The sequence below is a fragment of the Muscardinus avellanarius genome (assembly GCF_963383645.1).
Source record: "Muscardinus avellanarius genome assembly, chromosome: 10".
NCBI lineage: Eukaryota > Metazoa > Chordata > Mammalia > Rodentia > Gliridae > Muscardinus > Muscardinus avellanarius.
This window is the reverse complement of record NC_137796.1, coordinates 64,945,259-64,968,364: the sequence shown is the minus strand read 5'-3', so window position 1 is coordinate 64,968,364 and position 23,106 is coordinate 64,945,259. Positions and strand designations below refer to the sequence as shown.

At 51.5% G+C, this 23,106-nt stretch overlaps 2 protein-coding genes across 2 annotated transcripts; one reads left to right on the top strand and one right to left on the bottom strand.

Moving 5' to 3' along the window:
* Window positions 1-68: 68 nt before the first annotated feature.
* On the top strand, window positions 69-4,661 carry LENG1 (leukocyte receptor cluster member 1; the record flags this gene model as incomplete). The annotated part of the gene is made up of 4 exons (XM_080702232.1): window positions 69-200; window positions 2,394-2,573; window positions 3,258-3,520; window positions 4,448-4,661. 4 exons carry the CDS (start codon window positions 69-71, stop codon window positions 4,659-4,661), a joined length of 789 nt encoding a protein of 262 aa, XP_080558358.1.
* A 310-nt stretch (window positions 4,662-4,971) lies between these two features.
* Window positions 4,972-19,055, bottom strand: CNOT3 (CCR4-NOT transcription complex subunit 3; the record flags this gene model as incomplete). The annotated part of the gene is made up of 17 exons (XM_080704690.1): window positions 4,972-5,070; window positions 6,451-6,576; window positions 7,228-7,360; window positions 7,598-7,796; window positions 7,893-7,992; window positions 11,274-11,472; window positions 12,417-12,540; window positions 12,635-13,016; window positions 14,410-14,466; window positions 15,050-15,183; window positions 15,276-15,495; window positions 16,981-17,076; window positions 17,168-17,296; window positions 17,536-17,625; window positions 17,763-17,837; window positions 18,851-18,918; window positions 19,031-19,055. The coding sequence occupies 17 exons, from the start codon at window positions 19,053-19,055 to the stop codon at window positions 4,972-4,974; spliced, it is 2,256 nt and encodes a 751-aa protein (XP_080560816.1).
* Window positions 19,056-23,106: the final 4,051 nt, after the last annotated feature.

The following is a 23,106-nucleotide window of genomic DNA, read 5'->3' as shown; positions in this document are numbered from 1 at the left end:
GGTGCATCTTCCCGCCTATCGGAAGTGCTAGAGGGCGGGCCTGCTAGTCCGCAGACAGCTACGGCGCCATGAACATCTTGCCTAAGAAGAGCTGGCATGTCCGGAACAAAGACAATGTTGCCCGCGTGCGGCGTGACGAGGCCCAGGCCCGGGAGGAGGAGAAGGAACGTGAGCGGAAGGTGCTGCTGGCCCAGCAAGAGGTAAACTCCGAGGCCGGCCGGCGGAGCACCCAGAACCAAATCGCGCGGGTGCCGAGAACAGGAAGCGGAAGCGGTGCTGCGCAGGCGTGTTGCGCCGTGGGTGTGTTTGGGTTCTGGGCTCCGCCGGTTTCTGCCTTGCTAACCTAGCCTTGCGCCCACCTCCACGAAACTTTTTTTCCCCCCGGTACTGGGGATGGACCCCAGGAGCACTGTAGCTGCGAGCTACACCCTCAGGCCTAGTTTTTAGTCTTTTTTTTTTTTTTTTAAACAGGGTCACACTGAGTTGCAAAGAGCCTTAGTAGTAGCTTAGGCTGTACAAGAACCGCCATCGTCCGGTCTCCGCCTCCCGAATGCTATGATTACATGCGTATACCACCACGCCCCACTATTTTTTATTCTTTATTCTGAAACAGGTCTCACGGAGTTGCAAAGGGCCTAAGTAGTAGCTGAGGCTGTCATCGAACTACGATCCTCCTGTCTCAGCCTCCCAAATGCTGAGATTACAAGCGTGCGCCACTACACCTGGCTTATTCTTTATTTTTTTGCAGTACTGGGTATGGAACACAGGGGCATTCGACCTCCAAGCCACACCCCCAGACCTATTTTTTATTCTTTATTTTGAAACAGGGTCTCACTGAGTTGCGAAGGGCCTAAGTAGTAGCTGAGGCTGTCTGCGAACAGTGATCCTCCTGTCTCAGCCTCCCAAGTGCTGGGATTACAAAGCGTGCGCCACCACGCCCGGCACCGTGAAACCTCTTGATCTCGCCCTAGTCTTGGTCCCCCTCCTGATGTATTTCATGTGTCCACTCACTGCTGGAGCCTGAGTAGTAGTTGAATGAATAACGCGGGCGTGCGCGCGGGGAGGGGGGGTAATTTCAAGATCATTGATTAGCTTGCCTGCACAATTTATTGAGCATCTGCTGTATACTTACTCCCGTACAAGGCTCTTGACTTGTGTAATCTAAGCACCGTGCGTTCTTAGAGGGACACTGTCATCTTGCTGCTCATGAGATGGCCTCAAGCATAGGGAAAGGAAACAGTGGGACAAGCTAGGTTCCACTCCACTGGGTGACCCTCCCCTCATACCACTCCTAAGGCATGCCACACACACCAGAAACTTTATAGCCCCTCAATTTGTTTGGTTTCTATTTAACTTTCCTTCAGCAGTGACTGGGGGATAGTTTGGGCTTTTGAAACTCACATTTACTTGTAGAAATTACTGATCGACATGGGATAGTGACATGAAGCTACGCCTGGAATTCAGGTCGTTGGTCATGAACCAGTTTAACTGCCTTTTTAGACAATATATTCTTTTTTTGTGTGTGTGGTGGGGATTGAACCCAGGGCCTCACACATGCTAAGCAGGGGCTCTACTACTATTTGTTCTGTGGTAATGGGCATTGAACCCTGGCCCTTGAGCATTCTAGGCAAGCTTTCTACCACTGAGCTACATCCTCAGTCCTATTTATACTTATTTATTGGTGGCACTGGGGATGGAACCCCGGGGCATGCTACCTCCGAGCTACACCCCCAGCCCTATTTTATTATTTTATTTTAAAACAGGGTCTCTCTAAGTTGCAAAGGGCCTATGTAGCTGAGACTCTGTGAACCTGGATCCTCCTGTCTCAGCCTCTCAAATGCTAGGATTACAAGGGTGTGCCACACCATGCCCGGCTGCTTGTTTATTTTGGTACTGGGATTGAATCCTGGGGCATTCTACTACTGGGCTATACCCCCAACTCTTTTTACTTTATATTGAAAGAGGGTCTAAGTTTCTGAGGCTGATCTTGAACCTGCAGTCCTCCTGCCTCAGCCTCCCACGATGGGATTTTGCTAAGTTGTCCATGCTTAACTTGAACCTGTAGGTAGGATTACAGAGGAGCGCCACAGTGCCTGGCGTACTTGTTACTCCACCATGGGAACCCTTTTGGTTTAAGCCAGGGACCTCCTCTGTGCTTGGCAAGCACTTCACCACAGATCTACACCCCAGCCCCAAATCATTCATGGTAACCTTACGGTTTACTATTTGAAAATGCCCATTGTCCTCCAAGGGTCCCAGTTCCGTGTCCTCCTTATAACCCCCCAACATACTGTACTACTTTGCTTTTTTTGGTCAGCACCACACTCAAGGGAGTTCTTTGAATCACTTCTAGGTTCTGTATATCCTACCTATAACTCTCTTTCCTCTCCCAGGCTCGCACCGAATTCCTAAGGAAGAAAGCCAGGCATCAGAATTCTTTGCCTGAGATTGAAGCAACAGAGACAGGAGCTCCATGTTCTGGCCCTGTGGACTTGTTTCGGGAGCTGCTAGAAGAAGGGAAAGGAGTGACCAAAGGCAATAAAGAGTATGAGGAAGAAAAGCGGCAGGATAAAGTAAGCTGGCCTTTCCCATGTCACTGGAGGAGTCTGGGTAGAGCTGGGGCAGGGGGAGGCACTTTGGCCCTCGGCTGTGACTGAGGAGTGCAGGATAGTGGGAGTGAATGACGAACATAGCCTTTGCAGTACTGACAAGGCACCAGGACAGTTTATTGCTGTAGGGCGCTCACGGGCCACATTAGTGGAATGTGCAGCATGCACCCCACTTCAGCCGATGCTTACCCTGTACGGGAAGAAGTCCTGTGCTTTTGAAACTGCACATCAGACCAGTCATGCTACTGCTCCCTGGCATTCCATTACTGTCACTCTGACATTGCTAACCTCTCACCTTAACCTCTCTGCTGCACTGCTTGCTTTCTTTGGGTTTTTCTTCAGTGTCTGACCAAAGGTGCTTGCCTTTGAAATGAGGTCATTCCACTTAACCTCTCCTTTCTGGACTCCTCGCTGTGCTTGCCACCGTTCCTGCAGGGCAGGAGCTCAGCCTATGTTGGTCTGTTATGGTCTAGCATCTGGCACAGGCGGTTCATGACCGGCCCTCAATTCCCATTCATAGAATGACAAGCTTTGCTTTCCCAGGACCTGGGCTGTGGGGGTAGAGCATGCTAGGTTTTCCTGTTGCCACGTTCAGGTAAATAAGGATTGGAGACCTTATTTATCTCTTCTGTTTTCTGGCTCCCTCAGGAGAGGCAAGAGAAAGCATTGGGCATTTTGACATACCTGGGCCAGAGTGCAGCGGAGGCCCAGACTCAACCCCCTTGGTACCAGCTCCCCCCCAAGCGAGATGGCCCCCCACCAGGTTCTGGTCCAGATGAGAAGATTAAGAGTCGCCTAGACCCCTTGCGGGAGGTGCAGAAGCACCTGGGGAAGAAGAGAAGACACAGTGGTGAAGAATGTGACCTCCGCAGGAGGAAGACGGAGGGATCTAGGAGGCAGCAGCCCAGAGAGTAAGCAGCCCAGACCCAGAGCTGAGGACTTGGTTGGAGCCAGCCTGAAACTCAGATCTAGGCAGGCAGAGTGGGGAAGTGGTCCTCAACATGTGATACAGGGACCCAAGTCCCAAGAAACCTCTTGGAGCTTTTGGGCAGTCAAGCCTGTTTTCATCATGTGAGATGCCATCGCTCTGATTGCAGTGGCATGGCTGTATCAAAGATATTTTAGTTTTTGCTTCTAATTCAGTATGTTACTGATATAATCCACTCAGAAGGTCTTTGAAATCTCAATTATTATTAAAGAGGTTCTGAGACTTGACTTTGAGAACCACTGGGTCAGAGAATAAAAGCAGGTTTGTGTTCCTAAGGTGCTAGCTCCAGTGGAATGTGGTGGCATTCACCTGTAATCGTAGGACTTGGGAGGCTGAGACAGGAGGATCATAGGTTTGAGGCCAACCTCAGCAATGTAGGCCCTCAACAATTTAGTGAGACCCTTTTTCACAATAAAAAATAAACAAATAAAAGGCTAGGATAATGGTTCAGAGGTAAAAACATGCCTGGGCTCAATCACCAGTGCCCACTCCCCTCCCCACACAAAAAGATGCTAGACTCCCAAGTACAAAAGTTCCCTGACTACACTTCCTTTATACCTCAGAAGGGAAAACTGAGGCCCACACAGGGCTAGGATGCTGCTCACTGTACTGTCTTGACCTGGACAAGCACCTGATCTAGAACTAGGACAGAAGCCCACAGAGAGGTGGGCACAGGGACTGCCACAAGGTGTCTAAGCACCAGGTGGCTTTATTCTAGTAGGCTTCAAGAGCTGAAGCCAGAGTCAGGTACAAAAAAGACCCAGTTGGCATCTTCTTTAACAACAACAACAACAACAAAAAATGTGGATTGCCTACCCCCCTTTTCTGACCTTGTTCTCCTTTCCCCTAGGCCCCCATCCCTGGATCAGCTTCGAGCTGAGCGTCTTAAGCGGGAAGCAGCAGAGCGTGCCCGGGCTGAGGCCCTGCTGGCCCGGGTCCAAGGCCAGGCACCCCAGGAGGGTCAGCTGGAAGAAGAGACTGATGATCGGCGGCGGCGGTACAATTCCCAATTCAACCCCCAGTTGGCCCGGCGCCCCCGCCGGCAGGACCATCTTGCTCACTGATTCCTGAGGGGGTACAGGAGAGGCTGTGCTGCCAGCCGTCATATAAAACTATTTATTCATAAATATTTTCCAAAATGAAAATAGGTTTACCAAAAAATGTCCCTCACTGGGGAGGGGAGGAGGGGGCGGCCCTCGCCCCCGGGCCCCCAGGGTGGGGCTGAGAGGAAGAGAAAACCTCTGGCCCCCTCCCTGCTTCCTGGGGGAAGGAGTGCCCCATGGCCTGGGGCCTCCCCCAGTCTTCCAGGGCAGGGCCCTCACCTGGGCAGGGGGATCAGCATGCGGGGGAGGGGTCAGGTGGAGGGGGCCGGTGTCACTGGAGGTCCCGGTCCTCCAGGTAGCGGTACTCAAAGGTGAAGCCTTCCTTCTTCCGCTGGCCCCACTTCTCGTAGTCAAAGTAGATGTAGGTGCCCTGGCCGGGGGAGAAGGCGGTCAGTGAGTGGATGAGGAGGTGGGCTGGGATCTGGGCCAGACCAACAGACAGAGGGGGCAGCTGTCAGGGTTACAGAGACGCCAGGCCAACTGCCCTCCACATACATGCGACGTCACTCCACCCTCAGTGGTCTTCTTGGGTAGAACTGTTACCGTGCCCGCTTTAGCAGGTGGAAGGGGGTGAATGTGGAGAGGTTGTGGAAAAGTCAGGTTTCCACTGCAGGCACACCTGTAGCTTCCATGGCTTTCAGACAGCTGCAGCTTTGCAGCACCTTGCGTATGCAGAGCACAGATGCTGAGGCCTAGAGTGGAGTCTTCAGACACCCTGAGACAATGGGTACTATCACCCCTGCCCAGAGAACGCAACAGGACCACAGTCTAAATCCAAGCGCTCTACAGGGACGCTTTATTGTGACAGTGGTGGTGTAGGAGTTTCTGAGTGACCCAATGCCCTAAAATGTACTAATGTGCTGGATCAAGCTAAGGTGGGACAGGAAGCCTTCAGTCAAGGCTGGAAAGGACACAGCAGGAGAGGAGCTGGGTCCTGAGCGAGTGAAATGCTTCAAAGAAATCAGCCTGGAAGAATAGAGGGGCAGGATGGTTCAGTGAGGGTAAGGGCCTCCTGAGGAGCTTAGCCATCTAAGAAATGCTAAGTGGGGGAAAACCACTGCGGAAAACACAAATTAAAGTAATTTGAAAAATGAAAATAACATGTCCATGACGCTCACTGTGTAGCAGGCACCACTAGTACTTACATGTTATTAACTCATTTAATCCTTGTAACAACTCCATGAGGTAGGACCTGTTACCCCCATTTTTACAGGTAAGGAGACAGACAGAGAGCTTCAAGGAACCTGCCCAGGGTCACCCAGCTAGTGCTGGACTCATACCTAGGTATGCTGGCTCCAGGGTGTTTGAGAGAAGCAGAGTTCCCCATCAGTTAATTGGAACATGAGAAGGCTACTTAACAGCTCCCCCTGAGTGTCTACTGAGCCCTTGTTCTGCTGGGTGCCAGAAAGCTGGGGAAAGAGCCAAGGACTGTATGCAGGGGAACCTATGTTCAGGTTCAGGGAGCATGCCAACTAGAAAATGCCACACTGTCAATTGTGGTGCCTGGGGCCACACAGCGGGGCACAGACTGGTGGTTCTGGGAAGGGATATTTGTGCTCAGATCTAGAGCTGGACAAATGGGGTGAGGGTGATATACCAGGCAGAGTAAACAGCCCCCGGTAGGCTAGCCTGATCACCTGCAGGACTGAGTGGCTAGAGGGTGGTGACGAGGGAGAAAAGCCAGCAAGGCAGCTTGGATTTGGGGACACTAACTGTCTCCCAGTGAGACCAGGGTGGGCAGGGCCCTCACCTGCTCGAACTCGTCAGTGATGGTCTTGGGCTCCTCATGCCTCTGGAACCACATCATGTACTTGGTGTGGAATCGCCATGACTGCTTCTTTAGAGCTTTGGCTGCCAGGTACTGTGCCTTAGTGCCCTGGGGAAGAAGGCAGGAGAGGGGATCAGGGCACCCCCCAAACTGGGTGGGGGCCAGGGGGTGGGGCAGGGTATCAGGGCTGGGCCCGGGCCCCCACCACAGACCACGGTTGGGTTGGACAATCCACTTGGAGTAGCACTGGGGCCATGGAACATACCAATGTTGGTCAGAAGAAAAATGAGACAGGAGGTGGAAAGTGCTCTCAGAGAAGCTTTGAGAAGGAAGAGAAACTAATGCATGATGAGAGCTGAGAGGAGACAGTTTAGAGAAATTCTCAAGAGGGGAAGAGGGTGGAGGGCACCGATTCCTAGAGGTCTCCAGGGAGGCCTGAGAATATTCTGGTGCAGAACTATGGAACATCCTAGCTAAAGGGCCTGCCCAGGAGAGCTGGAGAAAGGGCTGAGGGTCACACCATGGGGAAACCAAAGGGGCTGGGGTCTACCTGGCCTGAGCAGTCCTAATACCTCTCTGGGCCAGATGGAGACTGGGACAGGTATGGTTTGGGGGGAGGGCCCAGGATTGGGATAGGGAGGGGGTGCGGTCCCGGTGGCCGCAGTGGGGCACCCACCTCGCCCCTCCAGCCCGAGGGGGGACGGCGGCAGTGGCGGCGGAGCCGGGGGGCCCGAGGCTGCCCCGGGGGCCCTGCTGTACCTCCAGATAGTAGAAGATGAAGAAGAGCGTCTCAGTCGACAGGCGCTGGTAGAACTCCACGGTGTCCGAGTGTGGGGGTGGCATCTGGTGGTGGTAGGGGGGCGTCGGGCAGGGGTTCCGGGGGAGGTACTGCCTGTGGAGCAGCAGGGGGTTAATGCCAGCTGCCTTCAGCTCCTGCCCTGATCTCAGAAGAGTCCTCAGAGATGCGTCCCCACCTCCTGTTGGGAGCCCCAGCCAGCAAGCCCTCAGCATTTTATTGGGCCAGCATTCTTTTTACCTAGTCTCTCAGGAGCCAGGACTTAGATCCCCAGCCTCTGCCTCCACCCTTAGACTCCAGAGTCCCGGCCCCTACTCTTCTGTGGCCCCTCACCGGATGCGCTCGGAGTCAGAGGGGTGGGGCATGTGGTGCCAGGCGGCTTCTTCCATGGCCTGCTGGTAGAGCTGCTCCTTGGTAAGGGGCACCGGCCCCAATGGACACACGCCCAGTGACAACGGTATGTTCACCTCTGACAGCTGCAGGGGTGGTTGGGCCGAGGCCGGAGGTGCTGACGTGCTGCTCAGGATGATGTCTGTGGGGAAGGCAGGGCCAGGCCCCTAGATGATGATGGGACAGGGGCCAGCCCCTTCCCTGTGGCCCACCCCCTCCACCATCCCTGGATACTCACCTCGATCTGTCAGGTGTAATGTTGGCACAGGGTCCTCAATACCAGAGCTGATGGCTGCCCGTTCTGCCATGGACTTTAAGGAGCTCAAGGGCTCAGGTGCCTGGAGGGGCAGGAGGAAGGGGCCTGGACTAAGGGCTTGAGGCATAGACTGGGCTGGACCTGACAGGACCCGGGTATCCTCACCCATTGAAGGACAATCACCCATTCCATAAGACCTATGAAAAAGCACTGTAGCTTGGGGAAAACAGGACACCACTAAGGCACCCACTGATAGAGGAATGCCCAGTTAAGCGTGGACTCTCCACTGTGGAATAGTTATTCTGAAAGAAAATTCATGACATGCTATGAAGGAACGACCCTGTAGAATACATGGTGTGCTACTGTTTTTGTCTGAGGATATTCCTCTTGTAGATACCCATTTGCTGGAGGAAACTAACTCTGCCACAGTACCATGTAGTACCCTTTAGGGAGGTGGGAGGTCTGCAATCCATCTTGCCATCTCAGGGGTGCTAGCCTTCCCTCTGGCATTTAGCCCCCTCCTCAGGAACATCAGCTGGCTGGGCTTACAGCGCCTACACTTTTGTGGGTCTGGGGTGGAACCCAGAGGCATTTGACCTCTGAGCTACACCCCCTGCCCTATTTTATATTCTTCATTTTTTGAAACAGTGTCTCACTAAGTTGTGGAGGGCTTCACTAAGTAGCTGAGGCTGTCTGTGAACCGTGATTCTCCCGTCTCAGCCTCCCAAATGCTGGGATTACAAGTGTGCACCACCACACCCAGCTATACTTTTCTCAATCTACTAAATTTGCTTTTCTTAATCTACTAAAAATGATTCGTTTCTCATGGTCAGGGCTGGCTCCTCTGTTCATTCTGTATAACTCTTCAGTTACTAAGAACCATCCACCCCATATCCAAATACCCTGAGATGGATCATTCATTCCATCACCTGGCCAAGCCTGGCACAATCCAAGCCTTGACACTGCCATCCATCCATCCATTCATTCATTCATTCATTCATTGCAGCCCACAGGACCTCTCCCATGAAGTCTTACTTTTGTCCTTTCTCCACTTGAAACCTTATCACCCACTCTAGTGATTCTTTTCTTTTAAAAACTGTGGGCTCGCCAGGTGTGGCGGCGCACGCTTGTAATTCCCACGCTTGGGAGGTGGAGACAGGAGGATTGCGCAGGTTCGAAGCCAGCCTTGCTGGCTTAAGAGACCTGGTTTCCAAATAAAAATATAAAAACAAAATAGGTCTGGGAGTGTAGCCTGGAGGTAGAAAGGTTTCCAGGAACCCCAGTACCACCAAACAAAACAAAACAAAACAAAACAAAAACACAAAAAACCTACGGGCTCTAGCCAGGCACAGTGGCCCACGCTTGTAATCCCAGCATTTTGGAGGCTGAGACAGGAGGATTGTAGTTCGAGGACAGCCTCAGCTTCTACTTAGTGAGGCCCTTTGCAACTCAGTGAGACCCTGTTTCAAAATAAAGAATAAAAAACAGGACTGGGGGCATACCTTGGAGGTAGAATGCCCTTGGCTTCCATGCCCAGTGCCACAAAAACAAAACAAAAAAACTGTGGGCTCCATTTTTCTTTTGGTACTTATAATTAAACTCAGGGGCATTCTACCTCCGAGCTACACTCCCAGCCCTTTTTATATTTGTTTATTGTGATACTGGGGATTGGACCCAGAGGCATTTAAACTCTGAGATAACCCCCTAACCCATCTTTATAAAAAAAAAAAATTTTTTTTTTAAACAGTACTGGGGATGGAACCCAGGGGCATTCTACCTCCAAGCTACACCTCCAGTCCTATTTTTTATTTTTAAACAGGGTCTCACTGAGTTGCAAAAGGCCTCACCAAGTAGCTTAGGCTATCCGTGAACTGCAATCCTCCAATCCTCCTGTCTCAGCCTTCCAAATGCTAGGATTACAAGCGTGCACCACCACACCCGGCCTTTAAATTTTTGTATTGAAACACGGTCTCTCACTAGTTTACTCAGATTCTTGCTAAGTTACTGAGGCTGGTCTTAAACCTGTGACCCTCCTGTCTCAACCTCTCAAGTACTGGGATTACAGGCAGGCCTGAACACCACACCTGGCTTTATTTTTTATTCTGAAACAGGTTCTCACTAAGTTGCTGAGGCTGGTCTTGAATCTGCAATACTCCTATCTCAGCCTCCCAACTATGGGAATTATAAGACTGTGCCACTATGCTTGGCTGGCTGATCTGACTCTCAGCTCGGGTTGGCCGTGTTGCCTCTGTGGCCCTCCAGATCACACAGTGTCCTCTGCCAGTTGGGATAATTCCTAAGGGCAGGAACCAGTCCATATTCATCCAGCATAAAGCCAGGCCCAGAGCTCATTTCAACAAGTGTCTTCCTGATTGAAATGGTCTCTTAGAAGGGACAAGGGTAGCTGGGCTGGTGGTGCATTTCTGTAATGCCAATACTTGGGAGGCAGAGCCAGGAGAATTGCAGGTTTGAGGACAGTCTCAGCAAGTAGGGAGACTCTCATCAACCTAGCAAGTCCCTGTTTCAAAATAATACAAAATAGGGCTGGGGGTGTAGCTCAGTGGTAGATTGTAGAATGTCCCTCAGTTCAATTCCCAGTAACACACACACACACACACACACACACACACACACACACACACACACACACACACCTTTGACATGAGCTCTGGGCCTGGCTTCTTTGTGCTGGATGAAATATGGACTGGTTCCTGCCCTTAGGAATTATCCCAACTGACAGAGGACACTGTGTGATCCGGAGGGCCACAGAGGCAGCATGGCCAACCTGAGCTGAGAGGCGCACGCACACACAAACATATACACACACACACGCACACACACGTGAGCTAGGAAATGATCATGTGAAGTAGAAAGCACCAATGTGTCTTGTCAGGAGAAATGAGAAGAAACCAAGAGCCTGAGGAGAGAGAAACACAAACCCACACCCACAAAAAGCAATACAGCAAGTATAACCAAGAGGGAATGAAATCCACAGAGATCAAGGTGGTATGAAAGCCCCAGAGATCAAGGTGAGGATGCAGGTGAAACAAGACAGGAGGATTGTAGCTTCCAGCCTCAGCAACTTAGTGAGACCCTATTTCAAAATAAAAAATAAAACAGGGCTGGGGATATAGCTCAGAGATAGAATGTTCCTGGGGAAATCCCCAGTACCACAAAACAAAACAGATGGATCCAGAGAAATAGCAAGTGTGAGAAGGGGACAGAAGGCCAGAAAGAGACCCAGAGAGGAAGGGGAGGTGGAGGTGTCACTAGATATGGAGATAAGGGTGCAGGAAACATCTGCAGCCAAGACACTAAGGCCAGGACAGGCTTGGTGCTCACTGGGGACTCCTGGAAACTTACCTTGATCTCCGGGGTGGTGCTGAACTGTGGAGGCCCATTGAGTAGAGCACCAGCTGCCTTGGCTTCACTGAAGCTGGGTGTTGGGGAGCTGGGGGGATTCACAGGCAGCGGCACTAAGAGGCTGGGTCCCCCCGAGTTATTCCCTGAGCCTGGGGCCACACCCCCAGCCCCTGTTGGGGCTGCTGCGCTGGGCTCCTTCCTGGGGAAAGAGGATGGAGAAGGGGAGGCAGCTCAGAGGATGGGCTGGGTGAAGCCATAGAAGATGGACTGCAAGAAGGGCAGCTGAGGGCACACAGCTGGGACAAAAGCAGCTCTTCCGGGTAAAGGCAGAACCAATTTCTGGAATTCTTTTTCCTCAGTAGTGCAGAGCTGCAGAGGCGGAATATGGATTTTCAGGGTGCTCCAACAGGCCCTGGAACTAAGAGGACAAGAGGGGACTGCCCTCTAGAAGTGTGGGAGCAAATGTTTCAATCACAAAACAAGTAGCTCTGGGAAGGTACCCCTGGGGAAGCCCAACTAGGGCTGGGGTAAGGAGGTAGGTGGCAGGTCTCTACACAGTATTTTTTTTTTTTTTGTGGGTCTGAGGATAGAACCCAGGAGCATTTGACCTCCAAGCTATACCCCCTGCCCTATTTTGTATTTTTATTTTGAAACAGGGTCTCACTAAGCTGCAGAGGGCCTCACTAAGTTGCTGAGGCTGTCTGAAAACCGCAATCCTCCAGTCTCAGCCTCCCGAATGCTGGGATTACAAGTGTATGCCATCTCACCCAGCTACACAGTATTCTTTAGGAAACCAACAGGCCAGGTCAGAACTCTGACCTAAAGCATGAAGGAATGGCTGGAGATATGGGGACACTACTGAAAAGTGGAACAACATTCCCTGCAGTGGGAGTCAAGTAGCCTTGGTATAGGGAACAGAAATAGGAGAGGGGGTGTGGTGGGGCTCTGGGGAAGAGTCCTGATTAGAGGAGGATGTTGTTTCAGGGTGTTTAAAGGGCAAAGGTAGAGGCTAATGTATACATGTCCCAGGTAGAAAAGAAGCGGGGACAAGACAGCTAGCCAAGGTGGAAGACAGAGCCCATTGGATGCCCGCCTGGAAGGCCAAGGCTGTGATAGGAGAGGTAGCACTGCCAAGACACTCACGAGGTGCTAGGAGGTGGGTTGTGGGAGCCCGAGGGGGGGCCCAGCGCCTGGCCGCTGGCACTGTTGCCCCCACTGCTGTTTAGGGCTACCTCTGCAGGGCTGTCCGCCACGACTGCGCTGTAACCTGGAGGAAGGATAGGCAAATGGTATGGGGATGTCAGCTGCTACTCATGTGGCCCTTTGGCCCGGCCCCACCCCACCGGTGGGCCTCCACTTACTGGTGGCACCATTCTGCTTGCCAGCCCCTCCACCTGTGCTGCTATTACTATTGTTGCCGCTCGCTCCGCCGCCTCCGCTACCTCCCCCGCTTGGCTGGGCACTAGGGGGCCGGGGCTGGGCAGTGGTGGGGCCACTGGGGGCCGGTGGGGCCACAGCCTGAGCGTAGGGAGCAGGGGTGCCCGAGTTGTGGCTGGGAGCTGGACTGGCCTTGGGGCCCAGGGCACTTGGGGGTGCTGCTGGGGTGGTAGCCCCATTGTTGCCAGGGGTGGTGCTCAAGGCAGAGGCGGCAGGTGGGGGGCCAGAGGAGTAGGTGGGTGGCACAGCTGGGGACTGGGGGTGCTGGTTGCTGTGGACAGGCTTGGAGCCGTTTTTGGCTGGAGACTGTAGGGAGGAGAGAACAGAGTGTCAGAACGCTGTGGGTCAGTGGGTCCCCTGCCCACCTTGATCTCAGGCTCCATCCTTGTCCCACCAGCCTCCCCTCTGACCCTGCTGTCCTTAACTGCTCCCACTGTCCAGGGGACCTGGAGTGCTTCATCCTAAGGCTTCAGTCACCTTTGTGCTTGGGAAGTGGCCCGCCCACCTCCCAAGCCCTGCCTAGACCCTCCCCACATTCCCTACAGTGACCTGGCACACTCTGCTGTCAAAGAACACCCAGCTATGGGTCCATGGGAGGCTAGAGGGAAAGTCTTGAGTACCCTCCATGCTAGATTAGCAGGAGCAGCTACACGTCAAGAGTAGAAGGAAACAGTCAGCAGTCAAGCAGTACTTCTGAATGTCACTGAGTCACCAAAGCCTTTCACGGGGCCATAAACTCCAGCACGCCAGAAAGTAGAGGACATGGCATCCCCACTGCAGCCTGGGTCTGACACGTATTCCACAGTTGGCTTCTGTGCCAACTGCCTCTGCACTTCTCCTGACCACACAGGAACCTTGGGCTCATCAAGAGCCAATGAGACTGCTCACCCACTTTCTTCCTGGCCCACTGCCCCAGCCACTCCAGGACCCTGCCCCACACCAGCCTCATTGGGGCCTGCCTATGTTCATCCCTTGGCCACCCCTCCCACTGGCCCACATGGGGCTTTAGGCCAATTCCACTCCTGCCAAACATCAACCTTGTTTCCTAAGGTGTGCTCCTACCCTGGAACATGGGAATATGGTTAATGGGGCTCACTAGGGACAAAGAAATTCTATGAAGTACTGTGAACTGTTTTCCCCCTCAGGAATATAGTAGAAGCCATTTGATTTCTTTCTTTCTTTTTTTTTTTTTGGTGGTACTGTGGGTGGAACCCAGAGGCTTTCTACTTCCGGGCTATATTCCTGGACCTATTTTTATATTTTTATTTGGAAACAGGGTCTCACTAAGTTGCTGAGAGCCTCACTCAAGTAACTGAGGCTGGCTTCGAACCTGTGTGATCCTCCTGTCTCAGCCTCCCAAGTGCAGGGTTTATGAGCATGCGCCACCACGCCCGGCTTAAGCCATTTGATTTCTAACCTGTCACTTCTCAGGTTTGCTTGGCCCCTTCAGAGCTGGTCCAAGCCCCTTAGCCAACAAGCCCAGGCCAGCGCCTTCCCTCGCCTTCCAACCTGCTGCCATGGGTTGCCTCTCTCATCTTCCTCTGGAGCCCAGAACACTAGTCACCTGCCTCCAAGTCCTCCTTCAGGGTGCCACTGATTTCCGACCCTCTGCTGTGTCTCCAAGCCCAGCTCTATGCTGGCACTCAGGGAACCACTGAATTGACAAGGGAGTGACCACGAATGCTAGGCTCAGACCCACCTGGCTGACTTCACTATCCGTCGAGCGTCCCCTCTTCTTATCATCTTCAGAGTTTTCCTGAGGGAAGAGGTGGAGTCAGATATCAGTGTGACCCCTACATTCCTGACAGAGACACCTATCTCTGAAGCGCCTAAAGACCTAGACCCAGCACACTGACACTGTAGCCCAGAGCTGTCCAAATAGACAACTTTTATTTTTCTGTAAAAACTACCTAAATCTAGGCCCCTTAGTGGCCTCCTGGAGAAACAACCTAAATCCAAGCTCCTCAATGTCCTCTGGGAGCCAGCATTCACTCCCCCAGCTTCTTAAGGGCCTAGGAATCTTCTCTCCTTAGAGAAATCAACCCTGAGATCTCTGCCTGAGGGCAGCTGCCCAGTGCCTTGGGTACCATGCACAGCCCCCCCCCCCAAAACACACCCAGGACCCATGTGTGGCTGTGGCCTAAATCTACATGGGACACCAGAGTCCACCCATTAGCTCTTTCTATCCCTTGGGGACCCAGAAGGGCCTCAGCTGCTCTAAGAGCCTAGACCCTTGCTTTCACAGCTGCCCTTGCTGCAGGCCACTTTGGAAAGAGCAGGTTTCCCTCTGAACTCCTGCCCTTCTGGAGACACAGGCTCCTACCACCCTGGACCCTCACCGTAGTGCAGTTGGCCGGACTAGGCGGTATGGGAGAGCTGGAGGTGGTCGAGGTGGGCGTGCTGCTGGACTGGTTGAAGATCTCATCCTCCATGTGGCTGTGGCTGGGGGGGGAGGTGGCGACCAGCGCCTGTGCTGTGGGAGCAGGGGAGGGGCATGTTTAGCTGGTTTGGCTACCCACTCCTGGCCTCATCCCTTGCACCATGAAGGTCAGCCCAGAGCCTCACGAATGTCCTCGAGGTCCAGGTCATCATAGAGGAACTCATTCTCCTCGAAGTCAGGGTCCTGGGACGAGTCAACGTAGTACTCTACATCATCCTTGATCTTGCGGATGGCGTCAACAAGGATGGAGTCGTTGTCCAGCATGCGCAGGATTGTCTCCAACATGCGCACGTGGTATCGGTGCTTCTCAATGTGCCGCTTCAAGCCCTCAATCCGGTCCTGCTTCTGCTGGCGAGCCCAGGGCCAGGCTCAGGGGCTGCAGAGCGCCTGCCCAGCCCTCCTGCCCCCACAGAACCTATCCTCAGTCCCCAGTCCCCGAGGTGACCCAGAGGCTCCACTCTGACCCCTCCCAGCATGGGGCAGTGTGGAGTCGGCCCACCCTCTGTCCCTGTGGGGACAACATTGAGGCTTCTGATATTTCAGAAACCCCACCAGTCCCTCCCCAGACCCTTTCTGGCTCTTGGGATCCCTGGAAACCTATAAAATACCCAGAGACCCTATGCCACCTGTATAATTTGGCCTCTATCTGCATGTTACACCTTATAGCCCATGTCTTTTAGTCAAGCCTCCCACTAGCAGGGATATAAATGCCCCTCTTCTCCTGCCTTGCTCTAGTAGTAATAGCAATGGTCTCTATCTGTGGGAAACTTCTGTTTATAATCATGATAGCCTTTGCCATCACTGGCCCATATCTATCTGCATACTCCTACAGGAGACCAGATTCAGAAACCTAGCTCCTGCCCACTACCAATGCCCCAGTTTCCCCAGTTTCCTTTATATTTTATTTTATTTATTTATTTATTTATTTTTTTGTGGTACTGGGGATGAAACCCAGGGGCATTTTACCTCCAAGCTACACCCCCAACCCTCTTTCTTTCTTTTTTTTTTTTTTTGCAGTACTGGGGGTGAAAACCAGGGGTATTCTACCTCCAAGGTATACCCCCAGCCCTCTATTTTTTTATTCTTTATTTTGAAACCGGGTCTAAGTTGCAGAGGGCCTCACTAAGTAGCTGAGGCTGTCCACGAACCGCAATCTTCCTGTCTCAACCTCCCAAATGCTGGGATTACAAGCATGTGCCACCACGTCTAGCTCCCAGTTTCCTTTAGAATTTAACACCTTAGCCTCATTTCCAAATTCCTCTTCTCTTCAGGGAACCATCATCTGCCCTCTGGGTCCTTCAGAATCTGACACTCAACTCTGGCACATCTATTCCCAGCTTCCCTGGGGACTCTGTCAAGCAGACATCGTTCACATCTCTTTGATGAATGCACTGCCCACAACCTTGGAAGTGTAGAATCTGGGATCCCACCATCTGGCACTGTCCCAGATCACTCTCCTTCAGGCCATACTCACAGGCTTCTCAGTGTCCTACCTTATCCATACCCATTATCCTCTTCTGAGAACCTGGGTGCCTTTAGGTACCATTCAGCCGCCCCCCCTTGGCTATACTTACTCCGTGGCTCCAGGTGAACCAGAGTTCATCTTCCCTCAACTACTCCTCTGTCTACCCAGACACCCGGGGACCCAAATTCCTGTCTCGTTTCTTCCTTGTACCAGTCAGCTGCTAAGTACCCCCAATTCTGCCCCTGCAATCTCTAAGCCTAGGTCCACCATAGGCATCCACATGCTGACTTCCACAGCAGATGGTGTCTCCCTTGTCAGCCCACCCCACCCACCAGCACCCAGGCATTGGGGCTCCCCTCACTCACATCCTTGTCGCCCTTCTTCTTGCGTGTTTGCACCGACAGTGATTCCACCTCACTCTCAAACTGGTCCACCTGCATGTTTAGGGTGTCGATAGTATTCTGGGGAGGGGAGAGGAGGCTGTTAGCCAGGGGTCCAGCGTGCACCCAGTCACAGCTCTGCATTCACCTCTTTTTCTCTGCCCCAACTCACCGTGAGCCACTGGCCAACCTCTTCCTTTTCCTTCTGGGCAGGGTCCACCTTCTGAGCCAGGCCCAGGCCCTCCTTGCTGTAAGCTTTGGTTTTGGTCTCTCGTTCTACAACTTTGAACCGTTCCATTTGCTGTGGAGAGTGCAGTTGGGAGGGGGAGGGGCTCTTGGAGGTGGGAAAGAAGCTAAGGACCAGTGACACTCACACCTGAACCTTGGGATCCACCTCTCAGGCTCTGAGCCTGTTGCCTCTGCCCTGCCCTCAGGAGACCTTACTCCTTCAGGGACCTCTGGAGTGCTGCTCCAAACTCTGGGGTCCCAAGAATCTGGTCACCACCCTACACCTTGGGGACTCAAGGTTTAGGCTCCTACCGTCTCAATGAGCTTGCGGTTGTCTATGAGCTGCCTCTTATCCTTGATCTCGTTGGACGCTACCCATGTCTTGATCTGGTCCCTCAGCCGCTGCAGTTGGGAGAAGAAAGTAAGACCCTGCACCAGGGAACTGGGGCTCCCCGCTCCTTCTCCTCCCTGGGACCCAGCAGTCCACTCTCCCAGTCCCTCCTCCCACAGGACACAGAGTCCAGTCGCAGCCCCCTCACTTGTAGCTTCTTAATCTCCTTCTTTAGGTCAGCCTCATACTTTTCTTTCTGGTTCGCGTTGGCTGCATTGTGGAGCTGAGGGATGGAGAATTCAGAAGTCAGTGTGGGAGTAGCTGCCTCAGATTCTGCTCTGGTGGTAGAGGTCCAGCCTCTACCTTCTTTGGACCAGGGATTCTGAGATCCAATCCATCTTTAAGCTACTGTGTGTGTGTGTGTGTGTGTGTGTGTGGTACTGAGGATGGAACCCAGGGGCATTTTACCTACCAGACTATACTCCCAACTCAGTTTTGTGGTACTAGGTATTGAACCCAGAGTCATTCACCTTTAAACTACACCCCTAGCCCAATTCTATTTCTTATTTAGAAACAGGGTCTCACTAGGTTGATGAGTCTCACTACTTGCTGAAGCTGTCCTCACAACTGCAATCTTCCTGTCTCAGCTTCCCAAGTACAGGGATTAAAGGCATGCATCATCATGCCTGGCATTTATTTATTTGTGGTACTGGGGATGGAACCCAGGGGCATTCTACCTCCGAGCTACATGCCCAGCAATGTTTTTTAGTATTTACTTTGAAACAGGGTCTCAATGAGTTGCAAACAGCCTCACTAAGTAGCTCAGGCTGGGCGCGAACTGCAATCCTCTTATCTCAGCCTCCTAAATGCTGGGATTACAAGCATGTGCTACCATGCCCGGCTTATTTTTTATTCTTTTATTTTGAAAAAGGGTCTCACTAAGTTGCAGAGGGCCTCACTAAGTAGCTGAGGCTGTGAACCCAGATCCTCCTGTCTCAGACTCCCAAATGCTGGGATTACAAGTGTGCACCACCACACCTGGCCTAGCTTTATTTAGAAACGGTCTTGCTTGCTAAATTGCTGATGCTGATTTCAAACATGCAATCCTCCTGTCTCAGCCTCCCAAATACTGGGCTTACAGGTATGCACCACCACACTTGGCTTTTAAGCTACTTCTCTTAGGTCCTCAGCATCAAGATATGCAGCCCCTCTCCCTGGGCAACACCCAGAGACCCTGAACTCTTCCTATGTCCTCCTCCCTGAAGACCCAGATTTTTAGGGTCCCAGCCCCTGTACCTTCTGCCAAATATCTTCAAATTGTTCCACACCCTCGGACACCTTCTTGAGGCAGCGATCAATCTCACCTGACCAGGGAGGAGGGAAAGTTGTTAGAACTGTGCTGAAACAACAAGCATCCAAAGAAGGGTTCCCAGAAGAGAATGTGACTACATGTGCAATGGGCAGTCAGTCTAGTACCTTGGAGTTTGCGCTTGTCCGCCATCTTCCCTTCCCTACAGACGCACTCTCTTCATACTCCCTTGGAGCCGGACGCTGCTGGGAAATATTGGGAAGGAATTAACATTTATTTCCCTGCTGTTCCAAACCCAGACTTAGACATGGGTGGGAACTGTGAGGAAGGTGGAGTTGTAAAGGAAAGGAGCACTTACTATCTGATAATGATGACCAGGCCCAAGTCATCTTACACTACCTCAACTGCCTAGCCAATGGGACTGTAGGAATTTGTTAAAACAAGGAAAGAAGACAGGCCCACTGGCAAATGTCTATATTCCCAGTACTTGGGAGGTGGAGGCAGGAGGATTAGATGCTAGAAGCCAGACTCAGCAACTTAGCTAGAACTTGTTGCAAAATTAAGGGGGAAAAAAACAAACAGCTGGGTATAGGGCATAGTAGCCCACACTTGTAATCCCAGTACTTGGGAGGCTCAGATAGGAGGATTGCAGGTTTGAAGCCAACCTAGGAAACTTAATGAGACCCTGTTTCCAAATAAGAAATTAAATTGGGCTGGGGGTGTAGCTCAGAGGCAGAATCACCCTGGATTCAATCCCATGCCACACACCAAAAAAGTAAAAAGGGCTGGAGGTGGCCGGGCATGGTGGCTCATGCTTGTAATCTCAGCATTCAGGAGGCAGAGACCAGAGGATCATAGTTCGCAGACAGCCTCGGCTACTTAGTGAGGCCATTACCAACTTAGTGAGACCCTGTTTCAAAAAAATAAAAGAGACTAAAACACAGAACTGGGGGTGTAGCTTGGAAGTACAATGCCCCTGGGTTCCATTCTTAGTACCAAAAAAGGAAAAAAAAAAAAAAAAGAAAAAGAAAAAAAAGGGGCTGGAGGTGTAATTCATAGATAGAATGAGTTCAATGTCCAGTACCAAAACAACACAAACCCCCAAGTAAGAAAAAACATACTTTTTGTAGGCCTCTGACTTAGGATACAAAAAGTTCATAGAATGTGGAGCATAGTTCCCCAAGATGGTACTCAAAGGATCTTTCAGAGAAGAAAAATGTCATACAGATGACTGTAAGATAAAAAGCATGAGACCTGGGCTGGAGGTAGAGATCATGCACAAGGCCCTGGGTTTGATGGTAGCATTGAAAAAATAAATACACGATACAAATAAAAATAAAACAAAAAAGGTAAGAGCCCTGGAAATCATACTTTCTACACAGAGGTCCTGGGAGCACAGGTGAGTGGGAGAGGTCACTCCTTAGGTAAGCCAGGAGATAACAGCGCTGGCACTGCACAAAGCCCTGTATACACGTATGAGCTGTAGCAGAGGGAGGGAAGGTTGAGGCCAGGGGAAGGAGTGACAGATGCCTAGTGCTATGAAGAGCTGAATCCATTCCTATAGACAGGGCTGGATGCCAAACATAATATGATCTTAGACCTCCAAGACATTGACTCCAGAGCAGAATCCTTGAACCAAAAGGAGATAATACTCCTAACCCAAAGAGTCTGATAACAGGAAGGGTTAGAGATTTGGGTGCAGAAAGCAGTACTAAAGAGAGGGCTGGGAGAAGATAGAAATCTTATGAAGATAAGAGGGTGAAAAGGTGCTTTAGCTGTAAGGAAGCTGATCTTAGCACATGAAAGAATTCCAATGGACCAGTAACTTAGACTCAGGGGAACCTAAACCATCTGGGCAGGTACCCAAAGAGGGGCATTGATGCCCTAAAGGAAGTTACATGCAACCCAGAAGGGACTGTAGTCAAACACAAGTTACCAGGATATTTAGTCTGGGGGAAGCCACAAGATAGGACCTGATGCCAAGTACAGGGGAAACTTGTGGAAGGAGGGTTATGGCAAGAGGATTTCTGAGTTGTCAGCAGAAGCTGCCCTCCCCGGAAGCCAATACTGAAAAGCCAGGATCCCTGAAATCAAGGGATGGTCCCACTCTACTGGCACAGAGCAGGGGTGCCCCTGCCCCATATCCCTCAACTGTAAAGGCAGAAAATGACCCATAACCAGGACTAAGAGCCTCAACCTGGAGGGCAGCCGTGCCCAGGAATCCTTGCCAATAGGGAAGGGACACCTAGACAACACTCCTGTCCCACATAACATGCAATATGGGAACTATTCCATAGCGCACCGTTAGCTACTGAACACTTGAAATGTGACCAGTGCAACTGAGGAACTTTTTCTTTTTGAAATAGGGTCTCAAGTTGCTAGCTGGTCTCTCACTTCTAAGCTCAAGTGATCCTCGTGCCTCAGCCTCCTGAGTAACTGGGACTACAGGCACAAACTACAATGCCAGTAACTTTATTTGCTTTAGTTTTAACTCCTTACTAATCACTACATGTGGCTAGCACCTACTATGTGAGACACTGTAAAGACAGCAGGCTTCTGAACAAGAGGCCCAGAAAGGACAGGGACCTATTTCAGGTAAGTTCAGAACTGAACTTTTATAAGTAAAAGATTCATCAAGAACAACAGTTGAAAGTCAGGTTGGGTAGCACACACTTGTAATCCCAGCATTCCGGAGGCTGAGACAGGAGGATCGCAGTTCGCGGACACCCTCAGCTACTCAGTGAGGCCCTTTACAACTCAATGAGACCCTGTTTCAAAATAAAGAATAAAAAAATGGGGCTGGGGGTGTAGCTCAGAGGTAGAATGCCCCTGGGTTCCACCCTCAGTACCAAAAAAAAAAAAAAAAAAGAATGCTGAGCTCTGTGCTAGACGTGGTGGTGCACACTTGTAATCCCAATACTTGGAAGGATCTGAGTTTGAGGCCAGCCCCAGCTACTTACTGAGGCCCTCCGCAAATTAGTGAGACTCAGTTTCAAACTAAAAAATACAAAATTGGGCTGGGGATGTAGCTTGGAGGTAGAATGCCCCTGGGTTCAATTCTCAGCAACACACACACACACACACACACACACCCCAACAGCAGCAGCTGACCCATCATACATGGGAATTTCCAAGAAAGTGAAGCAACCAGCAAAATGTCCCACAGAGACAATACCAGAGAGGGGACTCAAGCTGGGTGGGGCAAGTACCTCTGACCTGGGGAGCTTCTAGGAGGGACGAGACACCAGCAGAAGGGGCGAAAAAAAAAAAAAAAAAAGCCTCTTACTTAAGCATCAGGGACAGAACCATTAAACAAGAGCTTACACTCCCTTGCTTTGTCCCAAGAGTCCAACAGAGGGTCATGGGCTGAGGAAGAGGGCATCTCATGGTTCACACCCCAACAAGGCACTCCACAGCGCAGAGAGGTGATGCCCTCCCCAAGTTTCACACTGTTTGGGACCCTAGCACAGGGGAGGTGATACACCCCAGAGGGAGACATCCTCTGGCAGCAAGGAAGTTAAGTCCTGGAGTCAAAAGCAAGGTGTAAGAGAAACAGGAAAGTTCCAGGGCAAAATGCTTTAGATACCAAGGTAGGAACAGCTCTGACTAGCAGAGACAGTCCCTGATTGGAGAAAGGAAGCTATATAGAGAAGAGTCAAGTGCAATAGGACTAGGGTACTCATCCCTCTGCCTCCTCCCCACCCCTACCAAAGCTAGAACCTCAATCACTGTGGAGGAAACACTTTCTCTCCACAAAAGAAAATCTCACTGTAAGAGAGTTGCACCCAGGACCTCCGCCCCACCACCACCACCCACATAACAGCATAAAAAGAGGCTGGTGCCTCAAAGTAGAGATGTCACCATGGAAAAGCCCATCCATCTGGGGCTCCACCAAGACCCCACCACCACCACCAGGAGGTAACTACTACAGACCTCTCTGAGATGTGCAGGTGTTTTCTCACAGAACATGAACTAGGACAGAGAGAGGTCTCAGACAGCATCAATGAGTCTTCAAGTATTGGCCAAGGGGAGGTGAAGTGCACAGATCCTATGTCCAAGGGGAGGCACATCCCCAAGTCAAGAGCTCACACTAAGTGGTGGAATGAGCTACACACCAGACCCACAGAAGCCAACAACAAAGAGCCCCAGAACCACCTCAGGAGGAGAGCTCCATCACAAAGACTCAATGAGGGGCACATCCTGGGGGATTACATATCTGCACAAGGGTCTTGGACCATGGCAT